This window comes from Mizuhopecten yessoensis, unplaced genomic scaffold (assembly GCF_002113885.1).
Source record: "Mizuhopecten yessoensis strain PY_sf001 unplaced genomic scaffold, ASM211388v2 scaffold10797, whole genome shotgun sequence".
Taxonomy (NCBI): Eukaryota; Metazoa; Mollusca; class Bivalvia; order Pectinida; family Pectinidae; genus Mizuhopecten; species Mizuhopecten yessoensis.
Window position 1 is genome coordinate 370,914 of NW_018408726.1, and position 21,852 is coordinate 392,765.

The 21,852-nt window shown below is 39.7% G+C and overlaps 1 protein-coding gene across 1 annotated transcript; it reads left to right on the plus strand.

Annotated features, from left to right (window-relative positions):
* The first annotated feature begins 3,306 nt into the window (after nucleotides 1-3,306).
* Nucleotides 3,307-21,240, plus strand: LOC110462423 (mucin-2-like). Its single transcript, XM_021516373.1, has 12 exons — nucleotides 3,307-4,685; nucleotides 8,576-9,083; nucleotides 9,810-10,332; nucleotides 10,846-15,004; nucleotides 15,638-15,961; nucleotides 16,190-16,525; nucleotides 17,766-18,104; nucleotides 18,462-18,812; nucleotides 19,413-19,604; nucleotides 19,948-19,998; nucleotides 20,453-20,674; nucleotides 20,855-21,240. Exons 1-12 carry the CDS (start codon nucleotides 3,359-3,361, stop codon nucleotides 21,238-21,240), a joined length of 8,718 nt encoding a protein of 2,905 aa, XP_021372048.1. The 5' UTR covers nucleotides 3,307-3,358.
* Nucleotides 21,241-21,852: the final 612 nt, after the last annotated feature.

The following is a 21,852-nucleotide window of genomic DNA, read 5'->3' on the forward strand; positions in this document are numbered from 1 at the left end:
TAGCACAAGAAGCAAAACCTGTCGGAGGTAAGTAATTTAATTAATAAAATAGAAATATTCGAGATAGTTCCAAACTTCATTGTCCAGTCTTAATGTTTTGGTTAAGGAATATAAGTATTTATATGTTTATAAAACGAAATTGTGAAAACCTCACACATGCTGTCATAATGAAAGAAATACTTACAATATCGTGGAATAAATTGATCGTTCGTAACATGGCCCTTAGCACATTTTTTTCTTTTCTTCGTTTCATTACATGTACCTTATTATCAATTGTTAGTAATCTATAAGGCCACTAGTTTGTCAGAAAGATGAGAAGGATTTATATAAGTACACAGTACTTGTTTCCTCATCGTGTTTGCTAATGTGATTTGTATTATTCGAATTCAGTTTAAACCAAATCCGTTTGATAAGGCATCGGAGAAAACTTAAGTCTTAACTAAACCATAGATTGATTAAGGGATTATATTGCGTTTTTGTCACTTATTACATTTGCACTCTTCCATATCATTTGTTTCATTTATGCAAGATGATTGTTTATTGTTCATTTGATCTGAAGGTTTTTTAAATAAGTTTTTTTGGTTTTTGAAGTCACAAATGACGCTATGACACATTATTATACACCAAGATATGACCATGTAATTTTCATTGTATTTCACTTCATGACAACTCAAACAGTATATGACCGATAATACTGTCTATCTTTCTTGGAAAGATAGCATTAGTTACTACAATATCTATTATACAAAGCTGTAGAGAATGCGTTTATATTTAATTGAGGTGAGGCCAGGGTAAAGTTGACGATAAACGGCGCACTGACACCTGAGCTGATAGACACCAATTCACCTAACAGAACAGCATTTGAAGGTGATTTCTGTAAAGAGGTAAGAACGTGTTAGGAACAATCCATAGCACTAATAAAAAATTAGAGTATTATTTCATAAAAAGCATCTGCCACAGCGTAATTCATTGTTAATATTATAATTACAGCCACTTTATTGGGAATGCCTTCCTGATTAGTAATTGACACTTTCTCCCGAATATTTCATGATGTTTACTAAATTATAAATCGCTATGTTGCTGGAAGAGCGCAACACTGTTAGAGTATTTTCTTTATAAGTCAAGGTAAATGTAGAGTTCAGCTTGTGCGGACTATGTACATTTATCTTTGGAAAGCTTTCTCGTCTTTCTAACGACTCAACGGTTTTTAATACTTCATGTAATTTTGAGGTATATTTGTATAACAATACGTCAAGGAAGTCCAGGTTTCATATGCCATATGCCTTTGATTCAGTGGGTATTTATTTCCCTGTACCAATATTAAAACACACATGAGACAATATACAGAAACGATCTCGCCTAACAATACATTTACATATGGACAATTCACGTTGTAACGTACGATACTTTTTAAAAGATGTAGGGTTTATAAAACAATTATTTAAAGAAGTAGCCTAGACAACTATAAATGAATATGGTTAACATAATACTTATGATACCAGTAAACAACACCGAAGTATAATATCAGTGTTAAATAGTTAAAATAGTGTTCACGTAGTCAATAACCACACCCATAATTATATAAGTGCAATTTACGGCAAGTTATAGCATTCCATAAATATAAATTATAGAGCATTAATATTTATCAGCATAAATATTAAGTTTAGCAATAGCTTATATATTTTAATTGACCCATAGCTTACCCTGTATGTGGTTCCGGGAATCCACTAGTATAATATGCAAGGTATGCATATTCTGTAAGTATCTCTATATGGCGATGTTGCCTCTACCAGGAGCATATAGGAAGTGAATAGAAAAGAAAGGACAGAGAAGCAAATAAAACATAAACGCGGGAAATATCACGCAATGCGACAGGTGTCAGAGGTCAGTTTGTCACTGGTCAAACAGGTATACAATCACGTTCACAATTACGTCACACTCACATACATTCCATTCAAAACAAACGTAACACACGAGACTAGGTGACTGCGGATGCGGAGCGCGGATTGCGGATGAAAATCAACGACACAACATTATACAAAGTAATACTAATTGGACTCAATATATTTTAGTGAATCTTTAGGAATATAAAGAATTAAAATAAATTAATAAATCTAACAGGGTGCCACATACATAAACACTCTAAATCTGAATAAATTTTATCATTTCTTCACGCAATAATATTTCATGACTTATCATTTTTTGTAGATGGTTGATATATACAAAAGCGGCAAAAGTTCAGTTAAGGATATGAAACCTGTCTGTGAAGTAAAGGAACTCAGGTAAATTAATATGCAATGGTATTTACGTTAAATCTAAATTAACATGCACATACTTATATTTAGTTTAACCTGGAGCAAAAGTTCCAACTGATTGTGTATAAAATTGCACCTAGTAACCGATCTGTATTTTGTTTTAATAATAAATGTATTTTTGAAAAATCGGACTTGCAATGTGGATGTGATATAAATTGATTCGTGACAATTTTTAATTTAATAATACTTAATTTAAAAATAATTGGTTCATAAGTGTACATTACTGTTATATTGTCTTTATTACGACAAAATGTATACATCTTAACAAATCATCGGCTTGTTTGTTGCACGTATATCACATTATCACCACTACATGTAAGTGTACCACATCATATACATTATGACTTACTCTATACCAGATTTTTTATGGTAAGGAACAGATTTCCTATTAGAGGAAATGAAAAAAAAAAATTACAGAAGAGGGATCCATATTTGCATATTGCAATTAAATAACATGCTTTTATTAGTAATTAATGTTTAGTTTCCATATTTTATGTAGAAATGGGAGTATAATCGTGGTGTTTTTGATAACGGTGACTGGAGACGTGACAGGCATATCTACTGATACGTTTAAGCTGATCATTTATGCAGCTCTGGGAGCTGACACTGGAGTTGTAACGCGTGGCAACCTCACAATTGAAGTAGACAGCATCATAGTGTTGGACTATAAACAAGTTACAGCCACATCAACGACAACCCCGCCAACCACAACGGTCACGCCCACCACAACAACCACTCCGATCACAACGACTGACCCCACCACAACAACAACTACCACGCCCTCCACAACAACCACAACGACAATAAAAACCACGCCCGATACAACAACCACGCGAACAACAACACCAACCATCACAACTTCCCTTCTAACAACAACGACCGAGCTAACTATTACTACTTCGCCAGACACGACCCCGCCTAGTACAACGACCGTTCCGACCACATCAACCAATCCCACAACGTCGACCACACCCATCACAACTACAACGCAACCCACAACAAGCATTCAAACCACAACAAGCGACCAAACAACAGCAACTACCATGCCAACCACTAAAACCAAAACGACCGAGCCAACAAAAACTTCCACGCCAAACACAATGACCACGTCCACTACAATTTCCCAACGAACCACGATAACCGAGCAGACCACAACTACAATGCCCACCTCAACGATAGCGCAAACCACGACAACAGAGCAAGCAACAACTTCTACGCCAAGCATTCCCACCACAACAACCACACCCACCACAAAGACAACACAGACCATAACAACAATGCCCACCTCAACAATAACGCAAACCACGAAAACAGAGCAAACAACAACTACAATGCCCAACTCAACGACCATTCCCGTCACAACGACTACGCCCTCCATAACGACCATGTCCAACACAACATCCACACCTACCACAACTACCACACCCAAAATATCCACCACGTCCACCACGACGACCATTCCAACAACGACAACCACGCCCTCCGCAACGACCAATCCCACAACGGCGACCACGCCCTCCACGACAACCGTACCCACAACGACGACCACGCCTTCCACAACGACCACTCCCACAACGATAACCACGTCCTTCACAACGACCACTCCCACAACAACGTCCACGACCTCCACAACGACCAATCCCACAACGGCGACCACGCCCTCCACGACAACCGTACCCACAACGACGACCACGCCTTCCACAACGACCACTCCCACAACGATAACCACGTCCTTCACAACGACCACTCCCACAACAACGTCCACGACCTCCACAACGACCAATCCCACAACGGCGACCACGCCCTCCACGACAACCGTACCCACAACGACGACCACGCCTTCCACAACGACCACTCCCACAACGATAACCACGTCCTTCACAACGACCACTCCCACAACAACGTCCACGACCTCCACAACGACCAATCCCACAACGGCGACCACGCCCTCCACGACAACCGTACCCACAACGACGACCACGCCTTCCACAACGACCACTCCCACAACGATAACCACGTCCTTCACAACGACCACTCCCACAACAACGTCCACGACCTCCACAACGACCAATCCCACAACGGCGACCACGCCCTCCACGACAACCGTACCCACAACGACGACCACGCCTTCCACAACGACCACTCCCACAACGATAACCACGTCCTTCACAACGACCACTCCCACAACAACGTCCACGACCTCCACAACGAACAATCCCACAACGACGACCACGCCCTCAACAACGACCACACCCATCTCAACTACCACGCTCAAAACAACACCGTCCACTACAAAAGACACCGAAACAACAACGACAGCTAGCATAACTACTTCGGCAACGAATATGTCGTCGGCTGGGGCAATTGCAGGTAATATATTTTTTACGAAATATTGCAAAGCTTAAGTAGAAAATATATTGAAATGATTATAAATTCGTTGTGTTGTATTTAATCACATACATCCACTTTAACAATAATTACTTGTGGAGAAATATTCAAGAGGATGTGATTTTGACATTGCAATATATTGATAGTATGAAAATTATATTTCTATCTGAAAATCCTTCGAAAAGAATGATGACATTATAAATTAAAAAGGATATCAATTAAAAATTATGTTGGGTAGATTATATTGATCACTTTGATAAATGTTGTCATAGAATATATATGTAGTTTATCATGATGTTGCGGAATGCTAGAGGTTTGTTCATATTTTTACCAGGTGAAGCAAAGCTCCAGATCACTTTGAATGAAACATTTACTGCCGGACTGCAGCAAAAGGATTCAGTTGAATTTAAGGCCCTAGAGACAGATGTCTGTGCATCGGTAAGATTTTAAAAATACATCTCCATATTTTTTTATTGCTGAACATGACATTGACAATCAGATCAAAATTATATTGTTTTCTGTTCTTTGGTAATATAGCTGTACATTAAAATAGTTGATATAAAACTTGCATTATTTAAAAAAAATCGAATTTGTTACCTCAACACCCAATTTGTCCCTGAAAGCCACATATATATACTAGTCAATATATCACAACACATTTGTATATAATTTGATATGTTTTGCTGCAGAGTGACCATACGACTCGGTAATTGGAATATTCTTTTTTGTATTCAATGTCTAACGAACGTATAATTGACGGAAAAGACACAAAGCACTATTCCTCAACCGAATATAGACTTTGTGTAACATATGTACAAAATCAACTTGACAAATTATAACTTATATCTTAAAGATTAAAGACTCGCTGTAAATTTGTATAAGTATGTCTTGTTTCAAATCAAATTGCTAGGTGTAACTGAATTATTTGGCGCTAAATTTCAATTTCAACGTTTGACTACTGAAGTGTTATGAAAGTAGTTTACAGTAGCGTACGGTGGCCATGGTTGATATTTTTGTACAATAAATCCTTGTAATATTTTATGTATAAAAATCAATAAAAATAATCAGCACTTAAATTGCCATATACATGATAAAGTGGACAATGTGGGCTTCATACTTTTTTTTAGAAAAAAATATTGACTTTGGTTTGAGACTATACTTTTGGCCATTTTGGTCTTCACAAAAAAAGATAACTTTCCATGTAGTCTTATTTGTACTTATTTGTAAATATTGTGAAAAATCCCCAGGAATGATCTATGCTATTTTTGTTTCTGAGTAGGAAATATTAAATTCAAAATATGTTTTCAGAAACAAAATACTATCTGCGGAGGTCAAACCTTGGGTAAAAATAATGTATTCAATATATTCAAAATGTAGTTTATACACAAACATATATACATGCATATGTAGATGTGTTGTGCAGGATGAATCCACTATCAATGTTTATCTGAGACATGCCCTTTATTTTAAGGATCAGCCCATTTTTATTGTACTCTGCTATTTATACCTAGTTAAACTTTGCGCTACACTGGATGGATTGGTAACTTATAATAGAAACTTTTGTATCCACAGCAGTATAGTCTGGCACGACATTGGTAATATTTTTTTACTTATTATATAAACTGTTATACCTACCCTAGTATTGCCTCGCGCCAAGCCAGTCATGTTTTTGTTACTTATTATATAAACTGTTATACCTACCCAAGTATTGCCTCGCGCCAAGCCGGTCATGTTTTTGTTACTTATTATATAAACTGTTGTACCCAAACCAGTATAGCCTTGGGCGACACTAATTATATTTTGTTATTAATTATATACATTGTTGTACCGAAATAAGTATAGCCTTGGACGACACTAGTTATATTTTGTTACTAATTATTTACATTGTTTTACCCAAACCAGAATAGCCTTGGACGACACTAGTTATATTTTGTTACTAATTATTTACATTGTTTTACCAAAACCAGAATAGCCTTGGGCGACACTAGTTATATTTTCTTACTAATTATTTACATTGTTGTACTCAAAGAAGTATATCCTTGGGCGACACTAGTTATATTTTGTTACTAATTATTTTTGTACCCAAACCAGTATAGCCTTGGGCGACACTAGTTATATTTTATTACTTATTATATAAACGGTTATATATAGGCCAGTATAGCCTGACAGTAGCACCGGTTATATTTTCTGACTGAATGAATTAAAATGTGTTGATAAGCACATTACCTTGTACAATTATGAGCTCAATTTCGATAGACAACACTTATAACAAAGGAACGTTGAAGTGTTAAAAGTATCAACCCATACTTATGGTTTACATGTCAGTTTTAGATAACTGTTGAATTGGTTTCTATTAACAATAAGTTACATTAAAACTGTATGTGGAAAAGAAACGGGAATACATAATTAAATAGTTGATGATAACATCCACGTGAAAGAAAAAACCTGTATGCATAATTCATTTATATTTAAGAATTATGTGGTATCTGATGGATTTAATTGGGTGAGATATCATAATGTATAAGTCATTAGGGTCAGTTAACGGTTCTTTCTTCTTAATAAATTAAGTCATTGGGGGTTCCTCTTTTGATTCCCTCGTGTTATTCAATGTTAATGTCCACTTTGTACACTGGAACAGTACCATGTTAAATCGAACACCGAAAGCGCGAAAAAATTAGCGTCAGTAACACGGAACTAAAATACTTCAAGAACACGTTTGTCTTGTGGTGTCAATCACCCGTTAGTATGATGGAGGCAACATTGTACGAATGATTAATTTCTTTTTTTATATACATAGAATCAACCTTGAATCAAAACCAAATGTGAAAATGTCCCTCTATTTTTATTCATAACATTGTTCAGGATTATATGCACTGTCTTTTGTTAGTGTTCTCCTTTCAAAACATCATAAAGCTAATTAATAAAGTTTTAGGCCCCTAGGCCCCAGTGAAATGTATCCGTTCACATAATGAACACGTGCATTATGAGATGTGTTATCTACATGTACATATATTTGTGGCATATCTAGTGTTATACACATTCTCCTTTAACCATGTAAAATTACGCCAATCATATTTACACTGCAAGCTAACTAGGCATATATTCTGTACGTTTCAAACTTGTAGATGGAAAACATTTACAAAAGCAACCAAAGCGAAGTCCGAGATATGTCCCCTGCATGCAGAGTGGAAAGTTTCAGGTGACTAAAATAAGCAGTTCACGTAACTGAACATTTCATCTGCATTAAAACAAATTCTGATAAATTTAACATACTAAGTTCTTCTGAGGATTTGTTAATAGTTGGAATAAGATACATGTGTTATGTGTCAAAATTAAAGCCACCCACAATTAAAATAGAATATATATTTTCATTTATATTTCATGGATTTTTTTTCCAGATGATCGCATATCAGCTTCTATACTGAATATTTTGTATTTGTTATATATTCGTAGCGCAGGAAGCATCATCGTCATATTTGTGATAACAGTGACTGGCGACGTGACGGGTATAACAGAAGCAACATTTACACAAACTCTGTTCGTAGTGCTGTGCACACCAACTGGCGTCGTTAATGAAGGTTGCCTTGCCTTTATAGTTGACACTGTCATTGTAGTGACTTACACACCAATTGTGGCAACTACAACAATAACAACAACAGGAACAACTTTTTCAACAACTACCACTCCTGGGCCAACTTCGAAATCAATTTCAACAACAACCACCTATTCAACCAAAGCTAAAACAACAAAAACTCCTCCAACAACAACAACAACTCCTACAACAACAACCACCAATTCATCAAAAACTACCACTCAATCCAAAAACACCACTCTAATCACAACCACCACTCCATCAACAACCACAACTCCAGCCTCAACAACAACTCAATCCACAACCACCACTCCATCCAAAATTACCTCTCTAACCACCACCACCTCTTCAACCAAAATAACCATTCCAACCACAACCGCCACTCCATCAACAACTACCACTCCATCCACAATTACCACACCAACTACAACCACCACAACAACCACTCTATCCACAACAACTACTCCAACCACAACTACCACTCCATCCACAACCACCATTCCAATAACAACAACCACTCCATCCACAACAACCACTCCAACCACTCAATCCACAACCACCACTCCAAACACAATAACATTTCCAACAACAACCACCACTCCAACCACAACCACCACGCAAACCACAAGTACCACTCCAACCATAATTAACACTTCAACCACAACAACATTTCCAACCACAACCACAACCACAACTCCAAACACAACCACCACTCAAACCACAACTTCCACTCCATCCACAACCACAACTCCATCCACAACCACCCCTCCATCCACAACCACCACTCCATCCAAAGCCACCACTCAATCTACAACCAACACTCCAACCACAATTACAACTCCAACCATAACAGCCTCTCCAACCACAGCCACCAATCCAAACAAACCCACTACTCTAACCACAATTACCATTCGATTCACAACCACCACTCCATCCACAACCACCACTCCATCCACAATCACCACTCCAATCACAACCACCACTCCATCTACAACCATTACTCCAGCCACAACCTCCACTTTAACAACAATTACTTCCCCATCCACAACCACCGCTCCAACTGAAACCACCTCTCCAGCCACAACCACCACTCAAACGACAATAACCACACCAACCACAACCACCACTCCTACCGCAACCACCACTCGATCCACAACCACTAATTCAACCACAACCACCACTCCAACCACAATTTTCATACCAACCACAACAATCACTCCATCCACAACCACCACTCCATCCACAACCAACACTCCATCCCCAACCACCACTCCAACCACAATTTCCATACCAACCCCAACCACAATTACAACAACAACCACAACTCTAGCCACAACGACTACTCCAACCACAACCACCACTCAAACAACAACAACCACTCAAACAACAACAACCACTCCATCCACAACTACTTATCCAACCACAATTACTATATCAGCCAAAACAACCTTTCCAACTATAACCACCACTCCAACCACAGCCACCACTCCAAGCAAAACCACCACTCCATCTACAACCAATACTCCAACAACAACCTCTCCAACCACAACAACCACTAATCCAACCACAACCACTACTCCAACCACAAACACAACTCCAACCGCAAAAACCAATCAAACCACAATAACCACAACAACTTCTCCAACCACAACCACAACACCAACCACAACTACCATTTCATCCACAACCTCGACTCCATCCACAAACACTACTCCAACCACAACCACCACTCGATCCACAACCACCACTCCAACCACAATAACCACAACAACCACAACAACTTCTCCAATCACAACCACCACTCCTTTCACAACCACCACTCCATCTACAACCAACACTCCATCTACAACCACTACTCCATCCACAACCAACACTCCATATACAACCACTACTCCATCCACAACCACCAATACAACCACAACCACCACCACTCCATCCACAACCAACACTCGTTCCACTACCTCAACTCCTACACCATCCAAAACCACCACTGCGTCCACAACCACAACTCCAACCACAATTACCACTCCTACTACAATAACCACAACAACCACAACAACTTCTCCAACCACAACCACCACTCCATTCACAACCACCACTCCAACCACAACAACCATTCAATCTACAACCATTACTCCAGCCACAGCCTCCACTTTTACCACAATAACTTCTCCATCAGCAACCACCAACCCAACCAAAACCACCTCTCCAGCCACAACCACCACTCAAACGACAATAACCACACCAACCACAAACACCACTCCGATCACAACCACCACTCGATCCACTACCTCATCTATTATTCCAACCACATCCAACACTACAACCACAACGACCACTCCATCATCAACCACTAATTCAACCACAACCACCACTCCAACCACAATTTCCATACCAATCACAACCACCATTCCAACCACAACAACTACTCCAACCACAACCACCAATAAAAAAACAACAACCACTCCATCCACAACTATTTATCCAACCACAACTACCATACCAACCAAAACAACCTTTCCAACTATAACCACCACTCCAACCACAAACACCACTCCATCCACAACCACCACTCCATCCACAACCAACACTCCATCCACAACAACCACTCCATCCACGACCACCACTCCAACCACAATATTCATCCCAACCACAACCACCACTCAAACCACAATAACCACAGCAACTACTCCAACCACAACCACAACACCAACCACAACTACCATTTCATCCACAACCTCGACTCCATCCTCAGCTACCACTTCATCCACAACTACCATTCCATACACAACCAACACTCCATCCACAAACACCAATCCAACCACAACCACAACTCAATCCACAACCACTATTCCAACCACAACCACCACTCTAACCACAATTACTACTCCATCCACAACCACCATTCCATCCACAACCACCACTCGATCCACAACCGATGCTCCAACCAAATCCACTACTCCAACCACAACTACTACAACAATCACTTCATCCACAACCTCTACTCCATCCACAACCACCACTCCAGCCACAACCACTACTCCAACCACAACCACCACTCCAACAACAACAACAACCACTCCATTCACAACTACTTATCCAACCACAATTACCATACCAACCAAAACAACCTTTCCAACTATAACCACCACTCCAACCACAACCACCCTTCCATCCACAACCACCACTCCATCCACGACCACCACTCCAAACACAACCACCACTACATCCACAACCAATAATCCAACAACAACCACTCCAACCACAACAACCACCACTCCATCCACAGCCACCACTCCAACCACAAGCACCACTCCATCCACAATCAATACTCTATCCACAACCAATACTCTATCCACAACCAATACTCCAACAACAACCACTCCAACCACAACAACCACCACTCCATCCACAGACACCACTCCAACCACAAGCACCACTCCATCCACAATCAATACTCTATCCACAACCAATACTCTATCCACAACCAATACTCCAACAACAACCACTCCAACCACAACAACCACCCCTCCATCCACAGCCACCACTCCAACCACAAGCACCACCCCATCCACAATCAATACTCTATCCACAACCAATACTCTATCCACAACCAATACTCCAACAACAACCACTCCAATCACAATAACCACTAATCCAACCACAACCGCCACTCCATCTACAACCACCACTCCAACCAAAATTTCCATACCAACCACAACCACCACTCCAACCACAAAAAACACTCCAACCACAATAACCACAATAACTTCTCCAACCACAACCACAACACCAACCACAACTACCATTTCATCCACAACCTCGACTCCATCCCCAGCTTACACTCCATCCACAACCACTACTCCATCCACAACCACCACTCCAACCACAACTACCACTCCAACAACAACCACCACTCCAACCACAAAAACCACTCCAACCACAATAACCACAATAACTTCCCCAACCACAACCACACCCCCAACCACAACTACCATTTCACCCACAACCTCGACTCCATCCCCAGCTTACCCCCCACCCACAACCACTCCTCCACCCACAACCACTCCTCCACCCACAACCACTCCTCCACCCACAACCACTCCTCCACCCACAACCACTCCTCCAACCACACCCACTACTCCAACCACAACCACCACTACATCCACAAACACTCCTCCAACCATAACCACACCTCCATCCACAATTACCACTGTACCCACAGTTCCCACTCCCTCGTCGACTCCATCCCCAGCTTACCCCCCACCCACAACCACTCCTCCAACCACACCCACTACTCCAACCACAACCACCACTACATCCACAATCATTACTTTATCCACAACCAATACTCCAACAACAACCACTCCAATCACAATAACCACTAATCCAACCACAACCAGCACTCCATCTACAACCACCACTCAAACCACAATTTCCATACCAACCACAACCACCCCTCCAACCACAACCACCCTTCCATCCACAACCACCACTCCAACCAAAATTACCAATTCAACCACAACAACCTTTCCAACTATGCCAACCACTCCAACAACAACCACCACTCCAACCACACCCACCACCCCAACCACACCCACCACTCCAACAACAAAAAACACTCCAACCACAAAAACCACAATAACTTCTCCAACCACAACCACAACACCAACCACAACTACCATTACATCCACAACCTCGACTCCATCCCCAGCTTACACTCTATCCACAACCAGTACTCCATCCACAACCACCACTCTATCCACAACTACCACTCCAACAACAACCACCACTACAGCCACAACCACCACTCCAACCACAACCACCACTACATCCACAGTCACCACTCCAACCACAAGCACCACTCCATCCACAACCAATACTCCAACAACAACCACTCCAACCACAACAACCACCACTCCATCCACAGCCACCACTCCAACCACAAGCACCACTCCAACAACAACAACCCCTCCATCCACAACTACTTATCCAACCACAATTCCCATCCCAACCACAACCACCACTCCAACCAAAATTACCACTTCAACCACAACAACCTTTCCAACTATACCAACCACTCCAACAACAACCACCACTCCAAGCACAACCACCACTACATCCACAACCACTACTCCAACCACAACAACCACTCCAACAACAACAACAAATCCATCCACAACTACTTATCCAACCACAATTACCATACCAACCACCACTCCAACAACAACCCCCACTCCAACCACAACCACTACCCCAACCACACCAACCACAATAACCACTAACCCAACCACAACCACCACACCAACAACAACAACAAACCCACCCACAACCCCTACCCCAACCACAACACCCCCTCCAACAACAACAACCACTCCAACAGCAACAACCACTCCAACAACAACCATTCCAACCACAACCACCACTCTACCCACAACCAATACCCCAACAACACCCACAATACCCACAAACCCACCCACAACTCCTTATCCAGCCACAATTACCATACCAACCACAACAACCTTTCCAACTATAACCACCACTCCAACCACAACCACCACTACATCCAAAACAACTACTCTATCCACAACCAATACTCCAACAACAACCACTCCAACCACAATAACCACTCCAACAACAACAACCACTCCAACCACAATAACCACTCCAACAACAACACCCACTCCAACCACAATAACCACTCCAACAACAACAACCACTACAACCACAATAACCACAACAACTTCTCCAACCACAACCACAACACCAACCACAACTACCATTTCATCCACAACCTCGACTCCATCCCCAGCTACCACTCTATCCACAACTACCATTCCATCCACAACCAACACTCCATCCACAAACACCACTCCAACCACAACCACCACTCCATCCACAACCACCACTCCAACAACAACAACCACTCCAACCACAATAACCACTCCAACAACAATAACCACTCTATTCACAACCACTACTCCAATCACAGCCACCACTCGATCAACAACAAACACAACCACCACAACCACTACTCAAATCAGAACAACCACTCCATCCACAGCCACCACTCCAACCACAACCACTACTCTATCCACAACCAATACTCCAACAACAACCACTCAAACCACTACTTATCCAACCACACTTATCATACCCACCACAATCACCACTCCAACCAAAATTACCACTTCAACCACAACAACCTTTCCAACTATAACAACCACTCCAACGACAACCATCACTACATCCACAACCACCACTACATCCACAAACACTACTCCAACCATAACCACAACTCCATCCACAATTACCACTGTAACCACAGTTACCACTCCATCGAGAACTACCACTCTAACCACAACCACTATTCCAACCACAACCAACACCCCATCCACAACCACTACTCCAACGACATCCACCACCACTACTCCAGCCACAAGAACCACTCCAACCACCACAACCACTCCAACCACCACTCCATCCCCAACCACCACTCCATCCCCAACTACCACTCCAACCACAACAATCATTCCATCCAAGACCACCATTCGAACCAAAACAACTTCCCCAGCCAAAACCACCACTCCAACCATAACCACAACTCTATCGACAACTACCACTCCAACCACAATAACCACCCCTTCAATCACAACGACTCTTTTTACGTCTACTACTTCCATCACAAGTAGTACCTTCATTCCTCCAGGTAAGCGGGTAATAGAACAGTATGAAGCTTCAGTTCAGTCCAATGTATTGTTTGAGTTATTACTGTTGACTTTGCGTTTAAACTATATTATTTGATAAAAGTTTTCGGAGAGGTTTTCTTGATTTAGTATTTTTAATATTCTTATAAATAAATTTTAGATGCAATAAGCACATCTATTGCTTCCAACAAACCATATTAATCATACCGATGAGTCGATATGATTGTAAAATCGTATTCTATAGTTGCCATTTTCTGGTTTGATCAAAAGGAAAAGATTCTGAAGAATTTACAATTAAATAAAGTTTGCTAAGAAAAGGTTATTAAAATTATTATTATGTAATGGTATCGAAAATCTGGACGCATTGATTTTTAGTTAAAATGAAGACACGTGTACTGGTTTTCGCTTCAAATTTGGAGTGAACTTATCATAACATACATGATTTACTTACTTAATAAGAAATCTTTAACTTTGTATATTGTTCATCATAAATGCTTCTTAATTAATATGCTTATGCCACCTACACCGATTATTTTGTATTTTTGTGTTACCTAGACATTTCTGTATCTTTTAATAATTTTAAATAGTATTGCTATTATCTGTTTTTATCTTCGTTTGATTTATTTTCGTTTCAGTGATTATGATAAAAGACGTTACAGCAGTAATATATCAACACTTAGAAATGGCTTGTACAGTCAATAATCTACCAGACGACTGGACCTCGTTGGTTGTTTCATCGGACGTTCGAGGGCCGATCGCCACGTTTCCTGTTACAGGAACCGTAGTGGAACATATACAGAGTAATTTTGGGGCTTCCGGATCATATTCTACCAACAGTGCCTCTCTCAACCTAACCATGGACAACCAAGTATCTCACTGCAGTGACAAGGGTGTATTTACCTGTACTCTATCGACAGGACACGGAAACTACACAGATACAGCCGTTCTTGTCGTTACAGGTAATAGTTCAACAAATAGATAATGTGTTAGGAGATATAAGAAAGTATACTGCTTAAATTTTCAGTCAATGTATCACAAGGATACATTATTTTGAAATGTTTTTAGCAAATAGTTTTAAATTGTGTTTACACTGACATCTACGTATAACGAGTTTTATTATCTGTAAGGTGGGGCTGTTTGGGAATTCAAGCCGTGAAAACATGTCATTCTTTGAATACTTTTTGTAGCAAATCCTACGAGTACAATTGCTGCCCCGACTCCATACAGCGAAGGAGCTGAGAGTACTATCACGTGTGTAGGCGAACTACCAATCGGAACAGGAAGTTTATCTTTGTACACCAAGGCATCCGGAGGGTCAGAGTTCACAGAATACGATGTCGTCACTCCGACTGTAACTGACGGGGCTGTGACGTCAAACTGTACAGTAACACGAACTGTGCAATACACGTTTACTCCGAGTTTACAGTTTAATGGAACCGAGGCTAAATGTGTGGCGAACAACTCAGCACTGGCGGGGTCATCTGTTAGCTCTTCTACGGCCTTTATTATCGTGCATCAAGCTGGTAGGTATATTCTAGTTATCCAATACCTTGAGTATAATGGAAAACACTTGTAAGCACAACTCATTTTTACTTACAGTCGAATAACTTGTCTTACGAAAGAAAACATGACCGTAATAGAAGTGCAATGTTAACGTATCATTTCATTCTCATTGTTGTAAATATGCAAGACTTATATTTATGAACGTAAAAATTATATTATAGAAATTATTTACATTCAAGATAACACATTCCATTGTTTTTTGTTGTCCATTACTTCTGTTATCGCAGCCAGAGGAAAATCATCAATTTACGCTGTTTTCATCCTACTTCAAATACATAACGATAGTGAATTAATTAAAACCAGAAACATGCATGTATCTCAAGTACGTAACACAGCGATATTTTGAACCTTAATGAACTTCATAAACATAGCTAGAACAATAACATGAAATCCAATCCTTCTCTCCCATAAACATGCTAGTATCAGGGAAACTTTGTATCGATAGGAAGCAAATAAATCCAGATTTTTTGTCGACAATCATGATTCATATTTTTGCGTTGTGGTTTAACGTTCTCGCAACTGCCAATGTCATATAAAGATGGGTATCTAGAGAGACAGAAAGAAAGGGTAAATAGTTGGAAAAATAAAATACATAGATTCAACGTGTTGCAATAGGGGCAGCAGATCAGTTCACAGTTGTCGACGTTCCCTATGTAGGATACCCAGACATACACAATTCTACTGGGGGCCTCACAGTTGTCGAAGTTCCCTATGTAGGATACCCAGACATCAAAAAATCTACTGGGGGCCTCACAGTTGTCGACGTTCCCTATGTAGGATACCCAGACATACACAATTCTACTTGGGGCTTCACAGTTGTCGAAGTTCCCTATGTAGGATACCCAGACATCCACAATTTTACTGGGGGCCTCACAGTTGTCGACGTTCCCTATGAAGGATACCCAGATATACACAATTCTACTGGGGGCCTCACAGTTGTCGAAGTTCCCTATGTAGGATACCCAGACATACACAATTCTACTTGGGGCCTCACAGTTGTCGGCGCTTGTAACTATCAGTTAGATCCAGTGGGCGTGCTATTTTCCCGAATCTGCAGGGCGCTCATTATTATCACGCTTTGAGAATGACAAAACCTAATATATTTGGGAAAAATATTATAACTATGCAAATGACAGAAGCCGTTAAATATCACGTTCAAACGTTAACTTATATCTAGCTGATAAAATATTTTCTTTTCAGATATTGCATTTAACGCCTATAATAGGAGGGAGGAATTTGGTAGCTCCGATATTGTTATTGGATGCAACGTGCGGAACGCGCCCGGCTGGACAAACAGGATGGTAACGAGGATAACTACAGGGTCCACAGCGATTACATCTGTCTTTAGCCTGGTCAAAGGCAACTCTCCTAGCGAACCTCTGACTCCTCGGGCATCTTATGCCATCACAGAAGATGATTTGTCGGTGTCTGTTACCATAACACTTTCAACTTTGAGCTGTGAGGATCGTGGGGTATACACGTGTACAGCTACTGGACAAACGAGTCCTCTCACCACCAACATGACGTTTGAAATATTCAGTAAGCTCTAGTTTTAACGAGACGAAATTATGAATATTGTATAATGGCTCGCAATGGGTAAGATCATGGTCATGGTTTTATCGTTTCAAGCACGGATAACTTTCAGCAACATTTATTTGCAACATTATATACTAGAACTGCCCGAGTAAATTCACTTTAGTTTATCTTTAGTTCAAGAGTTTGTGTAACGTTTATATAGATAGAAATATTAACAGGGGAGGGGGGATTCATTTCTAATGTTTTCGTTTTCTTTTAATAAATACCGCCTGAAGATGGCCGTAAGACCTGAAAATATTGGCAATCATCAACTTTACTTGCCGTGTTAATTTTTTGTCTGTATAGATCATGCTTTTTTAGGAAACCCCGGGACTCCAACACTGACGTTAAATCCGGATCAGATTCAAGATCTAATGTTCCATAGGGGTGGTTTTGAACACCAGTGTCTGGCAGAAGTTGGTTTTCCTCCAGGGAATTTGACAGTTGTTTACAAGATGAAAGGACAATCGACGTTCGAACCATTCCTGAGCGACAGAATTATTCAATATCCGACAAACACTTCTATGACTAGTTGTGGAACAACTAAATATTTCAAGTTCGGTCTCAACTTCACGTCGGCTGACGACAGCGGAGAAGTGAAGTGCGTTGCTACCAACCAGGAATTAGGCGTTACTACCGAATCGGACGTTGGAACGCTAGAACTTATTCCTCGTACGTATTCTTATTTTATCTTCACGTCGTTAAAATCGTTATAAATTAAAATGCTTAAAAAATATAGAAGTTTTGACTTACAACCATTTAAATAACCAAATCATTGTTTTTGTACATAATGGAATATATCTATGTTGACAGTTATTTCTTTACTTATCTTGTATATCAATCAAATGGTATTAATATGATTAACTGTTAACTCTAAGATGATAGAATATTAGTTTTCCTTTTTCCGTTCAGAAAATTAACAAATTCCAGACGGTGTCTACGTCAATTGCTCTGTATTGATAAATAATGCGAATATAATATGAAAAGATGCCAGCATATTTTGTGATTGGTACATGTATTCTATGCCAAAATTATATAAAAATATGCCTGTGTCATAATACATCATTTTGAATCCATCATTTTGTGGTATTTTGTGTCGTATTGGTCCTTACACAAATTGCATGTATACTACATATGTAATCAAAATCCATTTACCCTGTTAGAAACATGTGTCAGAGTAGATAGGTAAAATTGTTGCCTTATCTTTTTGTCGCCTTAAACTATAGAATTTGTTGAAACCTTAAGTACATAGTATAATTTGATTATTTGTAGGACAACACTGTAACACAACCAGCGCCCCGAAGGTTTTGCACCACCCAACAAACTGTAATAAGTACGTAGGGTGTACAAACAAGTATCCATTTGGCTCACAGTGTCCCAATCCAAACGAGTGTGCCAACATCGGATCGTTGTTTGCTACCTGTGGTGGTTGTGATGGAGTTATTTGCCCATGGGACATTACAAGTAAGAGCCATTAATTATAACTTCTTATAGATTGTGCCGCATATACACCGCTACATATAAATCAGTGTGTACATATGACACAAACAAAAAGAATACAACAAGAAGACAAAGACTTAGTATAGTTAATTTCACAACCGGTAGTATTATTATACTAACGGAGCAATTTCAGTGTAAATCGGAACGCCACTGTTTTAATCAGACATAATACTGCTCCATTAATCAGATCTTTCTATTTTTTATTTTCATGTCTTTTTTGTATGGTTTGTTTTGGTTGCTTTATTTTGGTTTAAGTATTTTCTAAAGCAGGCTTTTGTGTACTAATTACATGTCTTTCTATTAACAGCTACAATACAAGGACCAACGACAACAACGACACCACCTCCGACATCCCAGTGTATGTATTCTTCCATTGAACGTACTTATAATATAGCCACTTTACACAACATTTCAAGGCGACTTTATTTCAATCCCAGTACCTAGCCTGATAAATGGCATTCAATGATACTTTTTCTTAGATCACCTATGCTCAGAGACACCCTGCTGTAACCCAAGGTTATTGTGTGGGTTTATGTTGGATTTCATTTTGCTTAGGTGTCCAGGAGACAACTGTTTCCCGTATAACATATCAGTTTCATATTTCAAAGCAAACAATTTTATTGTCAAAAGACAAACAGAAATAGCAACAGGCATAGCCTTTCTTGTACTATGTCATGTTTTTGTTTTTCAGTAAACATGGTCGTGATCAGATTTACTTCAAATATGACCCACATTTTCTTAATAGCAAAACCAATGTATACTCAGAGCAAGTCATGAATAAGTTGTGAATAAGTATGGCCTCTGTTCTAGAGACTATAAATACTNCAAGGCGACAAGGAACCTGGCAGATGTGACTTCCGTTGGGAATGTGATTGACAGAAACTTGAAGACGGGGGAGCATGTCGTTTTCAGTCAATCGTCCGTCCAAATTACATACGAAACTGTTAAATGTGATGATGGGGGACTGTTTACTTTCCAAATTCAGAAAAGTGGGAGAAGTATCGAATCACAGACAGTAACACTTAACGTATGGGGTAAGAACAGATATCTTTGTACGCTGATTAATGAAAATTATACTTAATTATCCTAATAAATTTAACTTTGCGAATTGAAATGTACGGCATCATTTGAATTGATAACTTTTTTGTTGCGTATTGTAACTTGATATCTGTTATTGGAATTATGATTTATAGTTCTACCTTTTCTGTTTTTAGCTAAACCACAGTCTGTATCAATGACACTGCATCCAGATTTCGTTATTGACACCGATCGACTTGGATCTGAACATGTATGTGAAGGATTCGTAGGTTACCCTGGAGGTCAACTGGAGGTCACAATGACTAAACAAGGAGATCCCAATGTTTATTCTGTACCATTAGCAGACTATGATGGATCCAGAGCAGGAGGAAATACTATGACCACTGAAAACTGCAACAACAAAGCTAGGCTAGAATTTGGACTAAAACTAGGAGCTGAATGGCGAAATGGTACCATTACATGCAGGGCCAAAAATAGTGATGTTCTTGAGGATGGCAATGTAGTACAAAATGATACTGCTGTATTATATATGATACCTGGTGAGAATAATTTTAGACTTTAAAATAAATAGAAGTTCCACGATAAATCACGGTAAATTACCAACGTTAAATACTGTGAGTTGCTCTATTTCCGCAATGAAACAGACAATAGGTGTACTGAAAACAACATATACATAATAAAGATACAAACGATAGCCAATAAGCAAGAGTTTAAAGATAAATGTCATCATCATAATACAACAATGATATTATGTTATCTCATGCAATTTAGAAATAGGAATGCTCAGTTAGGTGTTATATAATAATTGATTGGAGTCTTGTGTCCAATTAAAAACAAAACAATTGTACGTATTTTTCTCTAAGGTTCGATGGTAGTCTTCTAATTGATTCTCTTCTGTTTCAGCTGATTTTTGCAATGGTGAAACTGACAATACGTTTAAAGCACACCCATATAGCTGTAACAAGTATGTTCAGTGTTCCAATGACCTATCCTTTGGCGGTGGTTGTGGAGAGCAGTGCTATACTGGTTTGTCTGTTACCCCCCTATGTGGTGACTGTCATAATTATCCTTGTAGTATCATACCAACAACAAGTGAGTAAACAAATATCCTGTAGTATCCATTTGTAATGAATATATTTCATTGTCGACTGAACATGTACAATAACAAAAAATG